We start from the raw sequence: 20487 nt of genomic DNA, 5'->3' as shown, positions 1-20487 counted from the left end.
TTCTTGTGTTTCTCGCCTAGAGAAGTTCCTCTAGCATTTGTTGTAGAGCTGATCTGGTGGTGCTGAATTCTCTTGGCTTTTGCTTAAAGGTTTTGTTTTCTCTGTCAGATCTGAATGAGTTCCTCCCTGGGTAGAGTAGTCTTGTTTGTAGCCTTTGCCCTTTCATAACTTTAAATGTCTTGCCACTCCCTTCTGACCTGCAGAGTTTCTGCTGAAAAATTAGCTGATAACATTATGGGGATTCCCTTGTAGGTTATTTGTTTCCCCTTGCTGCTTTTAACTTTTCTTTGTATTTAATTTTTGTTACTTTGATTAATATTTGTCTTGGCATGTTTCTCCTTGGGATTATCCTGTATGGAACTCTCTGCACTTCTTGGACTTGACTATTTCCTTTCCCACGTTAGAGAAGTTTTCAACTATAATCTCTTCAAATATTTTCTCAGGCCATTTTCCTTTCTCTTCTTTTCTGGGACCCCTATAATTTGAATGTTTGTGCATTTAATGTTTTCCAAGAGGTCTCTGAGACTGTCCTTATTCTTTTCATTCTTTTTCTTTATTCTGCTCCTTGGCAGTTATTTCCACCATTCTATCTTCCAGCTCACTTATTTGTCCTTCTGCCTCAGTTATTCTGCTGTTGATTTCCCCTAGTGTATTCTTCATTTCAGTTATTGTGTGGCTCTTCACTGATTGTTTGTTCTTTAGTTCTTCTAGGTCCTTCTTAATCTTCTTGATCTATGCCTCTATTCTATTTCCAAGATCTTGGATCATCTTTACTGTCATTACTCTGAATTCTTTTTCAGGTAGATTGCCTATTTCCCTATTTCCTCTTCATTTATATGGTCTTGTGGGATTTTATGTTCTTCCTTCATCTGCAACATACTTCTCTGTCATCTCATTTTGTCTAACTTACTGTTTTTATGTTCTTCTTTCTGCAGGTTGCAGGGTCTTAGTTCCTCTTGCTTCTGTTGTCTGCCCCCTGGTGAGTGAGGTTGGTCCAGGGGCTTGTGCAGGTTTCTTGGTGGGAAGGCCTGGTGCCTGCGTTATGGTGGGTGGAGTGAGTCTTTTCCCTCTGAAGTCCAGGTCCTCATCAAGTGGTGTGTCTTAGGGTGTCTGTGAGCTTAGTACAACTTTAGGCAGCCTGCCTACTGATGGGTCGGGCTGTGTTCCTGTCTTGCTGGCTGTTTGGAGTGAGGTGTCTAGCACTGGAGCCTGCAGGCAGTTCTGTGGGGCTTGGTCTTGGTGTTGATATGGATACTTTTAGGAGCACATACACTGATTAATATTCCCTGACCTGGGGATTCTCTGGTGGTCCCGCATCCTGGAGCCTATGCTCCCATCCCAGAGGCCCAGGCCTGACCCCTGGCTGGGGAACCAAGAGCCCACAAGCCACACAGTGTGACCTGAGAGAAAAGAAAAGGAAAGAAAAAAAATGAAAAGAAAACAAACAGATGAACAAAACCCAAGACAAATAGCAAAAACAGCATCAAACAAACAGCAGCAACAACAACACAGCACACAAACACACACACACACACTCAGAAAAAAAGAGAAAAAATTTAAAAATGTAAGAAAACTTAAAAAACAAGGGAACAGACCAACAAACAAAAGAATTCTAATATGAGAACAGTCAATAAGGGCTAAACTAACAAAAACAAAGAATGAAAAATAAAGCAAACAGACAACATAAAAAGTGAAGAAAACATAAAATATACACATAAAAATCATGTAAAGAAGAAACATAAAATAAAAAATAGATAAGGAAGAAGAAAAACAAGGAAATAAACCACAAAGAAACAAAAAGTAAATTAAAAATAGAGAAATAAAAAATTTCATATATTGGAAAAAGATTAAAAAGAATAAATACCAAAAATAAAAGGCAAAAAAATAATAAAAGTAACAATGCCAACAACTGAGCAACATAAAACAAACAAAATAAGAATAATAGTAAGAAGAATATTTTCCTGGGGCCTCCTCTGTCAGTGTCCTTGCTCCCACAGTGAACCAGAGTCAACCCCGCCTCCCCAGGAAGCCCCCAATACCTCTAGGTAGTTCTCTGGACCTGCTGTGGGCACTGTGGAGCCAGCACAGACTCTGGCCTGGCTTGATTCCCACATGCACTTGTCCCCAGAGTCCAGTGCTGCAAAGGCTAGACTGGTTTCAAATGTTGAAACATTTGCTGTCTATTCAGGAATTCCAGAGATGCAGGATTTGTCCAGCCGATCTCAGGGATTTAATCCACAGCTTGTGCAGCTGCATGGAAAGATTTCTGTTCCTCTTCCTTAGTCGCACCACCCCTGGGGCTCAGCTTTGGTTTTTACCCTACCTCTGCGTGTGTGCTGCCCTCAGGTTCTTTTCCTTGCCCAGGTGGGAGGGAGTGAAAGCAGAGGCTGCTTGGGGCACACTTACTCACTCATGCCGGGGCCTGAGTACTGCAGTCACAATTGGAGTGTCTGCAGTTTGCCTGAGGCAGTGGGTCCAGCAGGTAGTTGGAACAGACCGTGGCTCTGGTGAATGGGAGTGGTGGCAGCCCTGCCCCTCATGCACCTCTCAATAATAGTGACTCCCTTTCTAGGCAGACTAAGCTTTCTCTACAGGCATTCCCGGCCACGTGCCACCTCATTCCCGTCTCCTCTGCTGTATCCACACAGCCCACAGTGTTCCTCTCCCTGGATCCTTTCCCCCAGCCTCATGCTTTAGAATGCAGCCCCCAGCAGCATTGGCAGATTCTTGTCCCAGGCAGGGGTGCCCAGGGCTGATTCCCAAGGAGGCTTTGGGATGGGTGGCACTCAGGTCCGCAGAGCCCACATGGGCAGAGGAGACCCTGATCAGAGGGGGGGAGTGGGCTTGCTCAGGTGGGAGCTCCTCGCAGTGCCTGTGGAGGCTGAAGAAGCAGGTGGTTGGGAAAAGGGGTTATAATGGCTCTGCCCCTTGCGTGCCACTCAACACTGATGTCTTATTCTTATTTTATGGTATCTCAGGCTTTTTCTGAAGACTTTCCCAGTTGTGGGGCTTCTTACTCCTGTCCCTTCAGTCTGTATTTTCACAGCCAACAGTTGTCCCTTCCCTGGGTCCGTGCTCCAAACCCTACTTTCCAGTGCCCAGCTCCTTTTCACAACTGGCAACTCAATTCGGGAATGTGCAGAGCTGCAGTGTAGACCCTGCCTGCAGTTCTTACTTTGTCTTGCCTTCCACAGACCGTGTACTGTATTCTCCTTTGATCCCCATGAAGGTCCTTTTCTCTCCCAGCTGATTTTCCCACCGTGAGTGAGTTTTTCTGAGTCTGGGGACCTCCACTCACCTTCAGCTTCCTGCTGGGTTGCTGGTCCCTTTTCTGATTCCTTTTTTTTTTTTCATTCTTTCATTCTTTTAGGTGTCCAGAGTCTTCCACTAATGTTCAGCAGGTGCTCTGTGGGAATTGTTCCATCCATAGATGAATTCCTTCTGTATCCGTGAGGAATGATGAATTCCGTGTCTTCCTATTCCACCATCTTGACTCCTCTCCTTTCCTCTTTTTTAGTGTAAGCACTTAGTATTATGAATTTTCCTCTTGACATTGCTTTAGCAGTATACCACATATTTTGATATGTTGTATTTTAATTTACTTCTATCATCTAAAAAAATTTCCTTTGAAACTTCCTCTTTGACCAATGGATTATTTAGCAGTATGTTGTTTGGTTTCCATGTGTTTGAATATTTTCCTGTTATCTTTCTGTTATTGATTTCTAGTTAGATTGCATTGTGGTCAGAAACATTCTGCATGATTTTGACTTTTAAAAAATGTTGATGTTTGTTTTGTGGCCCAGGATATGGTCTGTTTTATTTTATGTTCCATGGGCAATTGAAGAGAATGTGTATTTTGTTATTGTTGGGTGAAGTGTTCTAAAATGCCTATTATAACCTTTTGGTTCATGGTGCTGGTGAGATCTATATACTTGCTGATTTTCTGTCTAGTTGTTCTATCAATTGTTGAGAGAGGAGTGTTGAAATCTTCAACTGTAATTGTGGTTTTATCTCTCCTTTCAGTTATGTCATTATTTGCTTTACATATTTTGAAGATTTGTTGTTTGTTCATACAAATTTAGGGTTGCTATATCTTCTTGATGGATTGAGGCTTTTATTGTTATGTGATATCCCTTTCTGTCTCTGGTTATTTTCCTTGATCTGAAGTTTACCTTATCCAATTTTAATATAGCCACTCCTCCTTTCTTTTGATTAATGATTGCATGGTATATCTTTTTCATCCTTTTACTTTCAACTTATCTATGTCATTGAATTTGAAGTGAGTTTCCTGTAGATAGGACATAGTTAGGCAAGGTTTTTTTTGTTTGTTTTTTAAATCCACTCTGCCAATCTTTGCCTTTTGATTGATACATGCAGATCATTTATATTTAAGGTAATATATGTTGGAGCTTAAGCATGCCATTTTATTGTCTGTTTTCTATTTTTTCCTCTACTTTTTGTTCTTCTGTCTCTATTCTTTCTCTATTCTGTGGCTTAAACATTTTTTTAAGGATTCCATCCTGATTTACTTATGGTGTTTTGGAAAGAAATGTTCTCCAAATATATAGTTTCTGTAGTTGCCCTAATTATTACAATATACATATATAGCATATTACATTCTACTGTTATCAACCTTTTACCCCTTCTAGTGAAGTATGGAGACCTCATTTCTATTAGGTCCCTTTATTCTTTCCACTTTTAAATATCATTGTCTTGAGTATCAAATGGTGTTATAATTTTAGTTTCAAGCATCAAATATGACTTCTAAAACTCATGTGAACAGTCAACCATTATATACTATTATTTCTCCCTTCCATTGTCCTTTTTTCCTGATGCTCCAAATTCCCTTACTCTAGCATTTACTTTCTGTTTAAAGAAATTCCTTTGGCCAGTCTTTAAGAGTCTGTCTGTTAGTGACAAATTCTTTAAAGTTTTCCTTCATCTGAGAAGGTCTTTATTTCTCCTTCATTTACAAAGGACAGTTTCACTGTATATGGGATTCTGGGTTGACAGTTCTTTTCTTTCAGCACTTGCAAAATGTGCCACTTTCTTCTGTCCTCCACAGTTTCAGATGATAATTTGGTGTTCCCCTATAGGTAAGGTGTTTTTTTACTGCTTTCAACACTTTTTTCATCATTAGTCTTCAAACATTTAATTGTGATGTGTCTTTCTTTGCATTTATCCAGTTTGGGTTTCACTCAGCTTCTTGAATGTGTAGGTTTGTATATTTTATCAAGTTTGGGAAGTTTCTAGATATCATTTCTCTGAATACTGTTTCAGCCCTACCCTCTCTTCTTCTGAAACTCTGATGATACAAATGTTGGATCTTTTGTTACTGTTCCACAGGTCTCTGAGGCTCTGTTCATTCTCATTTATTTATTTTAGTCTATTTTCTCTGTTGTTCAGATTGTGTAAATTCTATCTGTCCTCAAGTCCACTGATTCTATCCTCTGTCATCTCCACTCTGTTACTGAGTTTTAAAAATATGTTGTTATTGTATTTTTCAGTTCTACAATTTTCATTTGGCCCTTTTGTACAACTTCTATTTCTTTGGTAGGATTTTCTTTCTTTTTTTTTTCATTTGTTTCAAGATAATTTGTATTTATTTGCCCATTGACACACTTTTAAGATGGCTGCTTTTAAATCATCTTGATGTTGGTGTCAGTTGTCTTTTCTCACTGAAGTTGTGATTTTCCTGGTTCTTGGTATGACAGGTGATTTCAAATTGTATCCCGGACATTTTGTCTGTTATGCTAGGAGACTCTGGGCCCTATTTAAATCTTTTATTTTAGTAGGCAGTCACCTTGTTTAGCTTTAGCACATAGGTCCTGGCCTACCAGGCATTGTAGGTCCATTGATAGTTTTTCAGAACCTTTGTGGTGCTACTTTGATCTGTTCTCAGCCAGAGAAGCCTATTTGTTCTTTGCCCTGAGACTCCCCAGGCTGAGTGCTTTTTGTGGTATAGAATCCCTCCCTTCCATGGCTTCTGGTCATCCTAGTGTCTTTGGGTGGTTGGGTTGGGGGGAGTCTTATGCCTGCTGGGGCAAAGATGCTTCCCAGACTGAACTGCTTGTTGTGACTGAATCCTTTCTGTTATTGCCTGGCCGTTCCAGTATCTCCCAGTGGGGGAGGGAAGTCTCAGGCCTGGCCACTTAGTGTGGCTCAACTCTCCCTTTTGCTGGTGGTGCCTGGCTTACCCAATGGTGTCAGAAGGACTCCCTCTGATCTGGGAAAGGAATGCACATATCTCTGCTGCCTTCGTTTGCTAGGTTCGAAAAGGCCGGGCCTGGCTCTCCTTCTTCTGTTGGCTGAGGGGATGTAAGATGATCTGTTACTGTGGTTTTCTCCAGTCCTAGGGTTCTGAACCAATTCACCCATCTTTTAGGGTTCTCCTTTGGTTGTCCTTTGCATTGTTTCCAGGATATATAGATATACTTAGAAGGAGCAGGTAGACACAAGTCTATACAATTTTGTTTGGACCACCTTTTAGCCCAACTATTTTTACATTTATCATAGGTTTCTGAATTATTTCTGATACTGAATGATTCTCTTAGAGATATCTAGCTGAGACACAGTAACTTAGCAAAGTTTGTATTGGTCCTCATACATAACTTGTATCTGCTTTATTATGGAAGAGGTATTATCATCATCCCTATTTTAAGGTGAAAGTGAAAAAAAGAGCCTGTGGTCAGAATGAGCTTCTAGCTGAATGTACCTAGAACATAGGGCTATTGTGAGTATTAAATGAAATAAAACTAATAATGCTCTGGTTGCCAGTGCATGCAGGCAACCGTGAGTGCCCAATGTTACTGCTCTCCTTCTACACAGCCCAAATTTTCCCTTAGTTCTTTAAAGTCCCTGAACACAGGAACAATCTATCTTTTTTGACCTTTATCCTGGGGTCTAGAATAGTACCTGGCAATAAAAATTAAACTGCCTGACCAGCGTACATATCACTTGTAATATCTCCATCTCTCCCTAGCCATACTCTTTCCCTTTTCTTAATTTTCCTTGAACTCTTTGTGACTCAGTGAATTAGCTCATCTACAGCTTTCCTCCCCCTCTGTTCATTTGCTGTAAGCTTCAAGCAGTAAGCTTCTCTGTGTTCATGTATTTTGATGATTCTCTGCTTCTCAGTCATCTCATTCTTGGGGCAAAGATGTAAAATGTCTTTTTTCTTCTGAAAATTTTAGGCAGTAACCATCAGTCCCTATGACCTGGTAGAGACAGAGTATTTCTTTACAGCAACCATTTTACTGGCCCAGAGTAATGGACCTACCTCACAAGTACAGGTTTTTAGCTAATTTATTCACTCCTCATAGCAGATCAAGAGGCTGTAAGAAGTTCTAAATTTAATTCCAAGTTACTGTAATCTAAAAATTAAACCTAGATGAGTGAAAACAACTAGCATTTAAATCTTAATGTCTCCCAAACCCACATCTTCTATTGTCATATAAAATCAAACTCCTGAAAACATATTTACTTTGCCTTAAGAAATTAAATAGGTTAGAAAAACACTCTGAACTATCTACAAATGCACATGCCCTCTGACATTGCACAATGAGAACACACATTGTACAAATTAAGAAACAATATACATCTATTACCACCCTGTGCATATTTCTTTGGGACTTGGAAACAAATTTTTCCAAATTACACCTCAGAGCCTTCTGCCAATTCTACCACATGTCTGACATTATACAGAACTAAAGTTTACTTAGTTCCCCTTTTTAAAAATAATACAAATGAAGGATTTATACTCACAGGTGGCTTAGGAACAGAGTAGACTCATACTTGGGGTAGAAAGCACAGAACTCAAGAGTACTCTTCCTTTCAGTAGGAAACTTAGCTTATGAGATATCCTTGTAACCAGACTAGATATTAAAGAAGTTAACATTTTACCCAGCTTTATTATTCATTTTTTTCTTTGTATTGAAATAAACAGTTTGCAAAGACCTCCTCTCAAGTCATTAAAACATGGCCAGGTAGAAAAAGATCAGTTAAACACTTACTACCATAATTTGGATTAAGAGACATAATATTCTTATTTTCAAAGACAAAATATGCCATTGGTTCAAGGATACATTAGATCCTTTCAATTTGATGCCATACCATGAAAAGTAGAAAAACACAAAGTGAGATAATTTATTGAATCCAATGTTTTTAGTAGATTAAGCCTCTTCTTTAAAAGCAAAAATCATCTTTATATTTTGCTCAGAGCAAACCATTTTTTTTCTGGACTAAGGTAGTATATTTTTTTGAATCTTCTTGAAATGGTGCTTAAACTTATATAGAGTGAACTTCCATGAACTTTGAGAAGGCAAAGATGCAACAGTCATGGGAAATGAGAATATTTGATAAGTTTACCTGACTTCATAAGTACTGATGTCTTGTAGTATCTGGATCCAGACATCTTGGGATGTCTGGACGTGTCTCGAGTCAGCTGGATACTCTGGTCAGAATGGTTCAAATTTAGACAAGAAAATCTCATACAATCAATTAAACTGAGTTGATGGTTCTCTGATATGAGAATATAGACTTAATACGTATCTGATTCTAGGAACGCAGTGTAAATATAATATCTAAGAAAAATGAAGACTGTGTATGAAGCATAACTTGTTTGGTAAACAGTAAGATTAGAAAACTATAAAAGAAAAAAACCTCTTTTTCTAGAGAGACTAACCATGGCCTATGACTAAAAGCTCAAAGATCCAATTCAACATTAATTACATTTTATGAAATTTCCAACGTTAAGCAGAAATTGGGCTCATTAGCTAAAACGAGTCTACAAAGGGCAATATTGCTCTGGTGGGACTGTTAACTCTGAAGAATGTTGTTTTATTTAATAGACAAAATGGACTTCATACATATCCATTATCAGTGCCTTTATAACCAAACAACTTTAAAATTTAGCAGCAGTTTCTGCAAGTACAAAAATACACATTTATTACATAACATATGGTAGTAAAATTTGTCAAGATATATTATACAAACTCAAAAGCATTTTAGATAAAGCATTGGTCTAATATATTATAGATTGACAGAGTATGATAAAATGACATGTAGTCTGTCTTCAAATCATACAATATAATACTTTACAGCAATATTAACTATTCACATTAAATGTTACAGGAGTATCTAAGGGAACACAGAGAGTAGGAATGGTTATTGAAGAACCTCAGCATCTATTTTCTTCCATGCTTCAAACTGAGTGGATGATTTCCTATCCATCAATATGAAAGCAAAAAGGATAGAACTATTATTTTGTTAAGTAGAGAAGCAATTTCTTCTAGAAAGACACTCCAAGCCATAAGAGCTTCATTCACATCTTGTGGTTCTGCAGTAGTATGCCCTAAGGGTGAGGGGAATCCCTGTTGCCTTTATATATTATACCACAAAAGATGCCTATGGACACTTAGGAGTCTAAATATAGGAGTGGTTAGTTATAAGGTAAAATCTACTTCACATCTGTGACTGAGATGGCCAGTGTCATAAAGGAGCTCTTTGGAGAGGGTTCTAAAAGTTAATTATAATGCTTAGGACAAACAGGGCCATGTCCCCTAGAGGTAGGTAGCACCTAGAGCTAATACTGAAAGGACTTCTTCTATCTTACAGAAAACATTATTTTTTCTATAACTGAAAAATGCAACCTTTAGGACAACAGTGAAAGAACATTTTGACATGAAAGTTTCTGGGTGGCTGAGAAAAATAATTTGGAATTAAGCAAATTTGTGGGAGGAAGGTCCATCTGATACTGAACTAAAGAAACCAAATGGGCTCTAAGCAACTTCTTATAAGTATTTAAAATGAAGGAAGATGCACATCCATTTCTGATTCTACCCCTTCACACTGGCCGGCAAGGCCAAATAATCCATGGAAATAATCCAGGAGAGGTACTAGTATAAACTTTAAGGCAAGAGAGAAGAAATGTCCATGGATATGAAATGAACCAATGGGGTATAAACCATGAATCATTTGGAACAAAGAATATGTAAAAACTTCTGGAGGTAAGAAAATCCAAAGCCGATGACTGCCTGAAAGGAGGCCTGACAGCCACTCTTATGGCTCCTCTATTCTGTGACTCTTTATAACCTGCCAACCTCAAAACTGTTCTCAACTGCCAAGTGACAATCAGAAAAGGGATGATTTACCAGTAATTTTTTCTGGCTGACTAATCTAAGAGGCAAGGAGCAGAAAAAAATTTCAACAAAGAGGAGCCATGCTTTGATCACATGTTGGCAATAGCAATCGTGTAATAGAGAAAGGACTGCTGTGGCAGTTTTTTCCCCCACACTAAGACAGCAAACACAGTCAATCTGCATTTCTGGAGAATGTTTCTAGCTCAGGTACCTTGCAAGGACATTGAAATGAGCAACCACCTCCTTCTTTCTCCTCACAGTTCTGTGTCCTGGAACCTCTGCAGAGCAATGAAACACTAATGGAAAAGCACAACCAACACAACCAAAGAAACAAAACAAACAAAAACTATTATATCATGGTACTCATGGCTTTTGAATCACTGTAGTTTTCTTCCTCTCTAGTTGCATCAATGGGCTAATACCTGAAATGATGTTGTGAGGGCATGTGACTGACTATAAGATGTCACAGAAATGGCCACTGGTTCAGATTTGGGGAAAAGTTTCAAATAATTTCCTTTATTATTGAACATGTTTTCCTTCTGTAGCTTTGATTAGTGGCATTTTTCTTGCCTACTTATTAAGCACATTCCATGGAATGTGGATGGTTTCTCTCCACCCTTCCCTCTCTCTCTCCAGTTCCTATTCTTCACTTTTGACTTCCTGGCTTTCTCAGGTTACTAATTTCATCATACATGGCATGTTTCCTCTACAGAAGACGCTTTCTCTAGCCCTCTGCTTGTAGCTCTTAAAACGCATGACAGGATCAAACCACGCTCTAATAAGGAAAAGCCTCCCAAACACTTAGGTGACAAAAGTTTTTAGTCTAAACTTTTTGCCAAATAGTCTCAATAAAGAGAATTCTTTTGTTGTCCTAAGTATTAGCAATGATTATCCTTATGCTACCCATCCCAGGTATTTTACACAAAGAGGTCATAATAATTATTATCTTTATATCATGATTAGCCCAGTTTCTGTTCTTGTAGACATCAGATTCTTATTGTGGTTAAATGTCTTTGGTCAAATGTCTGTCCTCAACATCACAAACCACTGTAGGCCCTGAGTCTGGGCTGCACACATGATCCACAGTCAAAGAGCTGGGCGAGGATCTTCCGTGAGGCAGAGTACCGGGAGAACACTGCCCACTAATCTCTCCTTCCTCGGGTGACTTCATACAAAGCCCGAGTCTGTCTTCCACTAGGCTGACTGGAGAGCTACAGTGTTTCTCTGAGTCCTGGCTGGGGTAAGAACTATACCAGCGGGCTGTTTGCACAGCTCCAAGTCCTTCAGCCGCCCTTCGGGGCATGTCTTTCTGTCTCTCATGCAGTGCGTTGGCTTCTGGAACACCAGAAGCATGTGGAGGAGGCTCTGTGTGTCCTTTTAGAGAACCTATTTTATTTTCCTCTGGTCTGGGTGCCCTTGCCTTCTTTTTGAGGGACCAGTTTTTCAAACTGGCTACTCCATTTCTCAACCATGTGCTGGGGTGAAGAGTTACAGAATGCATTTGTGAATGCCACTCTACACTGTCCTTTTTTGTATAAGCCAGGTGACCACTGGCCTGCCCTGATGAGGGACCAGGAATTCCAGAAATGAGGCTGGAACCGCTAAAGTCAGAAGAAAGCTCTTCCTGCTTTCTTTGAGCCTGAAAAGTGCAATCTATTGGAGAGGAAGTTTCAGTGGGTGTAAACACGGAGTGTTCAGAAATCTGAGAAAAAGCACTGTCTTGGGAGCTCACTGATGAGCCAGATGGAGAAGTGCCTGGGGAGGACAAGCTGGAATAGCTAGTCCTTGAGCAAATGTTTAATCTTGGGGGTAAAACCTTATCAGTGTTTTGGTTTGTGGCACTAGTCTTGCCCACCTCAATCCCCATGACCAAACTCTGATTAATAAGCTTTTGGCCCTCCATTTGCAAAGACTTGTGCCGCTTGAGATAATCTTCCTCTCCATGCAAGAGACTGGCTTCATAGCTGGCTTTATGTTGTTTCTTTGAATGAATCCCCCTGAGATAGGTCAGTTTGCAGTGTTGGTCATCAATGTTGGGCTCTGAGCATCGCCGGTGCCTCCTTGAACTCTTGAGGGCATCTGTTGTGTGTGGTGGGGAGTATCCAGATGTATCTGCATCAAAGGTCTGGTTCCTGGGATGATCACATGAGGACATGTGACTATAAGATGCCATGGAAATAGCTACTGGCTTGGATTTAGGAAAAAGTTTTACATGATTTCCTTCATTATCAGACAAGCTTTTCTTCTTAACATTTTTATTAGTGGCATTTTTCTTGATATCAGTGCCTATGACTAAACTCTTTTTAAAACATGTCTTACCCTCTTCCTGGAGGGGTTGATTCTGATTCAGATGGCTCTCATCTTTTTTCGAGAGAACTGCATCACAGCTGGACTTGCGTAGCTTTTTCTGATAAAACTCCCTGAGATAGGAAAGCTTTGAATCTAGATAGTCGTAGCTGGGCTCTGAGCAGCGCCGGTGTCGCCTCAAGCTTTTTGGAGCATCTGGTGCAGTTGTAGACAGGTGGCTGGGCGTGCTCATGCCAGAGGGGGCCCTGGCATGATCCTGCAGGGGTTCCTTTGTGTACACTGCAATGTTCACTGGCTTGGATTCAAGAGGCTGCTCCATTTGAATGTCTTCATCTTTAGAATGGTCTAAGTCAAAGTCGCTCAGGGTTAAAAGACCTTCTACCTCAGGCTGGTCGAGGTCATAGTCACTGAGGGTTAACACAGAGTCCATGCTTCTGCTACCCTGACCAAGTTTCTTTACCAAGTCGCTACACGGGGCATCAACATCCTCATTCAGCTCATTCTCCAAGCTGTCATAGGAGGAGTCATTCAGTTGGAAGCAAGAGATATCTGTTGAAAAAGCGAATCATGATTATTGTTTTTACTTTCCCAACTGTGATGATGTTTAACTTAATTCTGTTTTCATGCAGATTGTTCAAATTCCTACTCTAAAGAAAGAAAGGATCTTTCACAGTCTTCCCAGTACTAAGTGCAGAATTAAAAATAAACTGTGGGGGTATAATAGATTTACCTCAGTTCCTGAAGAAATGGGCTTTCCTTAAGTAAGATTTCCTCAAAGCAATGAGGAGATACCAAGAAACAGTTAAAAATATAAAGGAATTAATGCCAGATATACCCAGGTTCTGAATAAGATATACCCAGGTTCTGAATAAGACCCTTGTCTTTTAAATGGATTAGCTGGTGGATATATATACATAATTGACTCTAGTCTCAGAGATACCATTTACTAACCCTAACAATCTCTATTTGACAAAGATTTTTTACTATCCTTTATGTAATCTTTAATACAACCATCACAGTTAGATATTATGGTTTATCCATATTTATAAACGAAGATAATGATTTTCAGTGGCATAGAATAATTGGCCAAAGGTAACATAACTAATAATTGGTGGTACAGGAATTCATAATCTGGAACGTTGAATGTCTTTACCCCTAACACACCCTGGCTTGCCCCATGATGCTAGTTGTTTGTAAAGTGTTTTTGCAGTGCACTAGAATTCTGAGAAGTCTCAGGGACCTCTAGGAGGAAGGTGAGGAGCAAAAAAACCAGGGCTGCCTCTACTGCCTCTGGGCCTTCTACTCCAGTTTCAACCACAGCAGCTGTGTTATTCATATTGGGGTTCCTTGTAAAGTTTTATTTAAAGAAAGGTTAAAAACATCATACCATATAATGCTGCCACTAACAACTTCTTGGAGTTTGGAACCTTGTCTTATACATTTCTTAACACTACCACAGTGTTAACATACTCTGACCTATTAGCAGGCCTTCTAAGGAAGGAGCAGAAGTCCTAGGCCCACTAACCCAGGTGAGAGGCCCCTTCACCTGAGCTGCTATGGGCTCCAGGATAACCACTGTCCCAGCTGATCTTCACAGATGTGTGTCTGTTTCCCACAAAAAAACAATCCAATTATTCACAATACCTGAGGCATTCTCTCTAGTATCACATCTCACTGAAACCTCTCCCAAGAGGGAAGTGATTTCTTCTCCAAATATCCGACAGCAATTTTCAATCAGAAATTGTATAAGAAGAGAAACCTGTACAAAAAAGGGACAAAAATGAACTGCTACTTCTCATATAGAATGTCTATAAATCACATTTCATATATGAATCCTGATTCTAACAAAAAATGCAAAAGAATCCTGAGAAAAATTCATGTCTGCTTTAAAAGTATACAATACAGTTTCCTCTAACAAACTATAATACTTTCAAGAGCAGTTTGAGCATAGAAATTAACTTTAATCAGTGGACTAAAGTTATTATTTGTTATTATGTGTGGCCTTGGCTTAATGCTAACATTTTTATGCCAATAGTTCTGTCTTTAAAATTAGAGTAATTTTAAGTATTCTCTATAGGGCATTTGGGGTGAAGAAATAAACCTTCTCATTAAAATTCATGAAGCATCATTAGATGAACATTTATAAAATGCATTTCTTATGTAAAAGGCAGGTGTCATAAGCGTGGGAAGTGGGTAGGTATCCTCTGTGGATTTATTGTGAAGGAGAGAGACAGCTGGAGAGAAAACTTGCATTTTGCCTGACTAGTCTCTTCCCTTAGGCTCCCTAACTGGAGGTGCTTGGGCGAAGAGGTAAGATTTTGCTAGGGAGCTTTGTGCCTCCATGGGATATACTGGAACCTTTACATAGTTTTCTTGCCCCAACAGCTGAGGCAAAGGAGCAGGCAGAATGTTGGGAGCAAGGGGAACCAATACCCCCACCCCTGTACTAACCACCAGGCCCTACATGAGTGTGATTTCAAGTAACTACTGTATGAACTATGTCGATATTATCAACACCTCCATTTTTTAGATGAGGAAACTGGATCAATGTAACTGATTTTGCCTAAGATTGTACATCTGGCAAGTGGTAGGGCTGAGAATCCAACCCTGACCTGTCAAATTCCAAAGTCCTTATTTCTTTTTAAAATCATATCAACTGCTTTCTTATCACTCTATGGTTTAAGTCAGTCAGTCATAGTTGGTTTTCCTCCTGAAAGGGAAAAGGGAAGTAATCCAACTGCTATCACTTTTTTGCTCAAGAAATCACCTTTCTACAGTCTACCAGGATAGGATAAAACACTCAATGAACTCAAATTTATAAGGGTACGTACTGAAGTTATTTAAGAAAATATCTTTCAGAATTAATACCCTGAATGTTAGGTTCAAAATGGGGACTTGGTCCCTCACAGCATAAAAATGAAAAACTTCATTACCTTTTTTGTAAATTCGTTTTCTAGTTCTGGGCTGGAGGAAGTAGGAGGCCAAAGAATGCTTGGAGCGATGCACACTGCTAAATTAAATGCAGTCATCTGATTGGATGAGGAATGTTGCTCAATGTTGTATAATACCCCAAAAAGATACCTTAGGAGAATAACATTGGCTCTTGGAAGCTGGTCTAATAGCCTAAAGACAGAAAAATGTACTCTTTAAGCAAACATTTCATAGAAAACTTGTATAGCCAGGCAGCCCTTGCTTTTCACAGTTGAGATGTACAGGAAAGTGTGTTAACATGGCACATGCAAAGTGAGGACTTCCTGTACATAGGAGAGAAAGTGAGCACTGGAGATTTATTTATTTATTTTGTACACTGCCTTCATAATCCAATGAAAATGTGAAAGAATGCAGAAAAATGGTTCATAAAAAAATGCTGCCTGAAATATTTACCTGAAACTGGTACAATGTGTCTTATGCAAATCCTGTAACATTCCAGAATATTCTCAACCAATACCCCAAAAAACTTTCTGATGAAATTAAACAGTTATACTTAATATGCTCCTTTACTTCCAAGTGGCAACACAAGGATTCTGTCTCTTGGTAAAAACCCAAACTTCAGCTACGAAGACTCCCAGGTCCATTCTGAGAGCTTATGCTCTGCTCCCACATCTTCCGAGATCAGTTTTGTCCCACATCTTTTTTTTTTTTTTTTTTTGCAGTATGCGGGCCTCTCACTGTTGTGGTCTCTCCCGTTGCCATGGCTCACGGGCCCAGCCGCTCCGCGGCATGTGGGATCTTCCCGAACCAGGGCACGAACCCGTGTCCCCTGCATAGGCAGGCGGACTCTCAATCACTGCGCCACCAGGGAAGTCCTGTCCCACATCTCTTTATCTCACTGGTGTTACTATCACACATAAGTCAAGCTTACGATAGTATTTTTCCTACTGTTCCTATTTTGTAATTGATAAGGAATTTTAAATGAACATTCACTAAAAATGATTTTTACTACCATACAGAAAACATATGCTGATAGTCATGCTTGTTGCTTTTTTCCAGCAAGAATCTGTAACCTGGGGTTACATTGGGTAATCTGACTCCTGTTGCATAAACAGCAGAGAGGTGTTTTTTCGGCACTATGGACTGACAATGAGTACAGTTTTGTAGGGACAAATTATGAAAGATACTGAAATGGACCAAAAGATTACTGAATGTATTCAATGGAAAGTGAGGCACTGTCTATCATACTCTAGGGCAGTGGTCCCCAACCTTTTTGGCACCGGGGACCGGTTTCATGGGCAACAATTTTTTCATGGACAGTGGGGTTGGGGGGATGGTTCAGGCGGTAATGTGAGCGATGGGGTGTGATGGGGAGAAGCAGATGAAGCTTCGCTTGCTTACCCACCGCGCACTTACCCCCTGCTGTGCGGCCCGGTTCCTCACAGGCCGCAGACTGCTACTGGTCCATGGCCCAGGGGTTGGGGACCCCTGCTCTAGGATATCTGTTTCTATGGGGGCCCTAAACCTTTGAGTTATTTTACAACTCTGAAAACTGTAGATTACTGACAGCAGTGCACTTAACACTTGTCTATAGACTGGAAAATTCTGTCTGGTGGAGAGATAAATGGTTTATTTGTACATACACCCCCGTGCCCCAGTAGTAAAAGTCAGTTTTGCATCTACTTGTAAATTCATTTCAGCATTTCTGAGTTAACTATGTAAGTTGTGGTATTGATAGTTTGAAATCTCCTTTGAACTGGCAGTAATATCCTACTAGTTCTCTCATTAATTAATGTTTTAAATAAAATCTTTCACATGTGTTAATTTTGTATTTGTATGAAAGCCATAATTCTACCCTCTTTAAAAAAATCACCCATTTAACAGTTTGTAGAATATAAAGTTTTAGACAATGAGCAACAAAATACAAAATCTGAGGTTCACTACCTCTGAATGGTTTCCACCAAACCTTAATGGAAGCAGAGATAGAATTTTGTTACATGGCTTTGATTCTGGTGTCTTCAACAGTTATACTATTTTCTTCTACTGATAAAAGGTGTCTATCAATAGCAGTGTGTAGATAATAATTTGTGTTTGAAAGCTGCTCAAGAAAAACCTGTACTAAACAAGCATAGGCAAATAAATGATATTGGGATTCTTGGGTTTTCAGAGAGCTGGAAGTATTGCTTCTCTTTTAATGCAGGAAATATTCAGGAATCAGGATGGTGAGTCCTGCCAGCAACTTACCTTTGCATGAATACAGACAATGCATTCTTTGCATGAATATACAGACAATACACTTTTCTCTCTGTAGTATTCCCACATATCCTTCTTCATATATCTCTTTCACTGATTATACTACACTGTTATTCTCTGTTTCATCTATTCTATCTATTCGACTAGACTTAGTTCCCTGAGGGGAAGGAATTTTCTCTATGTGAATTCAGTTGCTAAGTGAAGTATATAAGGAATTGTCTGGTTAGTTAAATATTTACCAAAACTAAGATCATAAATTGTAGATTGGGTCTACTGTGTTAGCTATTGGTCTAATGGATTTCAGCTCCTATCAGATTCAGATATACAGAAGGTGTACAATGGTAGAGTATTCCACGTTAATAAGGTTAGGGGTAAAAAACAGTAACAATGACAGTAGCTAGCATAAATCTATATTTAAACTGGTCCCCATGGATTTGACTTTGATAGTCATATTACATTAATAGACAAACTTATAAAATGTAAGTTTTTTAAAAAGTATTTTTGAGAAATGACCAAATTAGAATAATTACCTTTGAACTGCATGTATTTTCTCTTCATCATTTCCTTGATCCATTACACAGACCCAATGATCATAGAGATCTGACGAAAAAGTACTTCCTGGAATATTTCGTAGAAAATCCTTATATAGAGGGAAAAATAAATATTTAAAATTGTTATTCTCATGCTAATTATATATGAGAGAAATTACAAAGAAGACACGTTATTGGAAAGTACAGTTAAGGTGTCCCTTCTTTGGAATACACAGAGCTCTGTGCTAACCCTTCAATGATGTGCACATATAGAAATGCATGCTTTGATATTTTTCTAACAAAAACCAGAGGGAAATTGGATTCTGGACTATAGTGGTAAAGATAATGGACAACCTGTTTGAGATGAAACCTCCTGTGGGTGTACATTTTAGCAAATTAGTATAACATGGCAGGGTCTGGCAAACCATCCTAAATCCTTTTTATTTCACTAGTTAAAAGAAATGCATGAAGATATTTGTGAGATTCATAATGTGGTAATCAGTCATCCAATCATTCTATACATATTTATTCATATGTTCCAGGCACTGTTTAAGGTGCTAGGGATAGAGTAGTAAATAAAACCAAGTCCCTGTTGTTTTAGAACTTTATATTCCAGTGGCATTGGTGAATAATTCCATCCATAGGTACTTAGAATTTCTCCTTATATTCCCCATAGAAGAGCTCTCATGTATCATGGGGAGAAAGCACTCCAGACTATGACTGGGCTCTGGGAGCCTAGGACAGCACCCCATGCCTAATGTACATTAAATAATATGTCCCTGGGGGCTTCCCTAGTGGCGCTGTGGTTGGGAGTCTGCCTGCCGATGCAGGGGACACGGGTTCGTGCCTGGGTCCGGGAGGATCCCACATGCCGCGGGGCGGCTGGGCCCGTGAGCCATGGCCGCCGAGCCTGCGCGTCCGGAGCCTGTGCTCCGCAACAGGAGAGGCCACAACAGTGAGAGGCCCGCGTACTGCAAAAAAAAAAAAAAAAAAAAATGTCCCTGGTACATTATCCTGTCTGGCCTTTGAGAGCCTTTTATTTTGAGGCCACTGGCAGGGCTAGGTGTGGTGAAACCAGACTATGACACAAGTAGGATATAATCAACGGCGTTTGTTGTTTGACATATGTTAATAAAAAGCTTAAAAATGAACTAATTTTGGTCTTGGTCCTATGTTCCTTTCTGATCTAGGCCAACTCTCTCTGCTGCTTTTGGCATGGTTCTAACAAGCCAAGCTTGCAAAGTCTGATCTCCACCTTAGTAAACTTCAGGCAGACAAAACTCAATTTCATATCTAAGCACTGTACCCATGGTTGACTATCCTCTTGCAAGTTCCTGCCTACAACATGGAGATAGGTGAAAGTCTGCAATTGAATAATTTTAATCCTTGCTGGAAAATCGAATCAGCAACATCATCTATGTGCTTTAAAACGGCAATGCACAACTTGTTGCTTATATGTCATGTTTTTATTACTAAGATGGAAGCTGTGATACCTAAGTGTTGCAGTTAGCTAATTAGGTGAGCATGTCCCCCACTAGCTTATTAGCTCCTTCAGGGCAGGATCGGACCCTCACCTTCTACATCATACACCTTAATGCCAAGCACAGTCCCAGACATAGTCGAGGTCATTACTGAACTGTTGCTATTTGTCATATGGTCAAATATTAGTGAAGGACAAGGGAAGGTCAACTAACTATAACTGAGATTCTAAAATAATTTTTATAAACCTCTTTGTGGTCACGTTACCTATTAACATACATTTGTTTTAGAGTAGTTAACAAGTAGGAAGATGATTGATACAAAGTCTTTCTCTGTTCTATTATATTTTTCAGCAGAAATGTACCTGGATACTTGTGATTCAGATGTGTCATCACAAAAGTTACCTCTTTCTTTTGGGTAAAGCTACCGAATTTTCACAATTTCAGACTAATTTTAGTTGCTGTACCTACTTTAAGAGTCAGAGTCAGAAGAGCCAAAATCTGTTATTTCAAATTGGGGCAGTGACAATGCCTCTCTTTTTAAATCTCAGTGGAAAAAATACTTATGATCTGTTTTGAAGAAAAACATCATTAAATCTTAAAACCTACACTTGAAAGATAATAACTTGTAACATCTCAATGAACTCTCCACAGCTGGAATAACAAGTTGCGAAATAACAACCACCATGGATCTGAGAAAGGATGTGAGAGCTGGTTCTGAATTACAATCACCAACTCTTAGCACTCAACGGAAAGCCTCCTCCCCTCCAAAACCAGAACCCAAGCCATCAGCAGAATGCCCATATTAATTTGAGATGAGATTCCTAGGATTAAAAATGAACTTTTCTT

At 39.4% G+C, this 20487-nt stretch overlaps 1 protein-coding gene across 1 annotated transcript in view; it reads right to left on the bottom strand.

Annotated features, from left to right (window-relative positions):
* Window positions 1-8933: 8933 nt before the first annotated feature.
* ARHGAP20 (Rho GTPase activating protein 20) overlaps window positions 8934-20487 on the bottom strand; it is a 148972-nt gene continuing 137418 nt past the window's right edge. Inside the window, exons 12-15 of the mRNA XM_065882256.1 lie at window positions 18161-18270; window positions 15380-15569; window positions 14091-14205; window positions 8934-12995 (exon numbers count right to left, since the gene is read on the bottom strand). Of these exons, the coding sequence (XP_065738328.1) occupies window positions 11143-12995; window positions 14091-14205; window positions 15380-15569; window positions 18161-18270 (2268 nt within the window). The 3' untranslated portion in view covers window positions 8934-11142. The remainder of the gene's footprint in view (window positions 12996-14090; window positions 14206-15379; window positions 15570-18160; window positions 18271-20487) is intronic.

The sequence above is a fragment of the Phocoena phocoena genome, chromosome 8 (assembly GCF_963924675.1).
Source record: "Phocoena phocoena chromosome 8, mPhoPho1.1, whole genome shotgun sequence".
In the NCBI taxonomy this organism is placed as follows: Eukaryota; Metazoa; Chordata; class Mammalia; order Artiodactyla; family Phocoenidae; genus Phocoena; species Phocoena phocoena.
The sequence above is the reverse complement of the archived record's forward strand: the minus strand, read 5'-3'. Positions and strand labels throughout refer to the sequence as shown.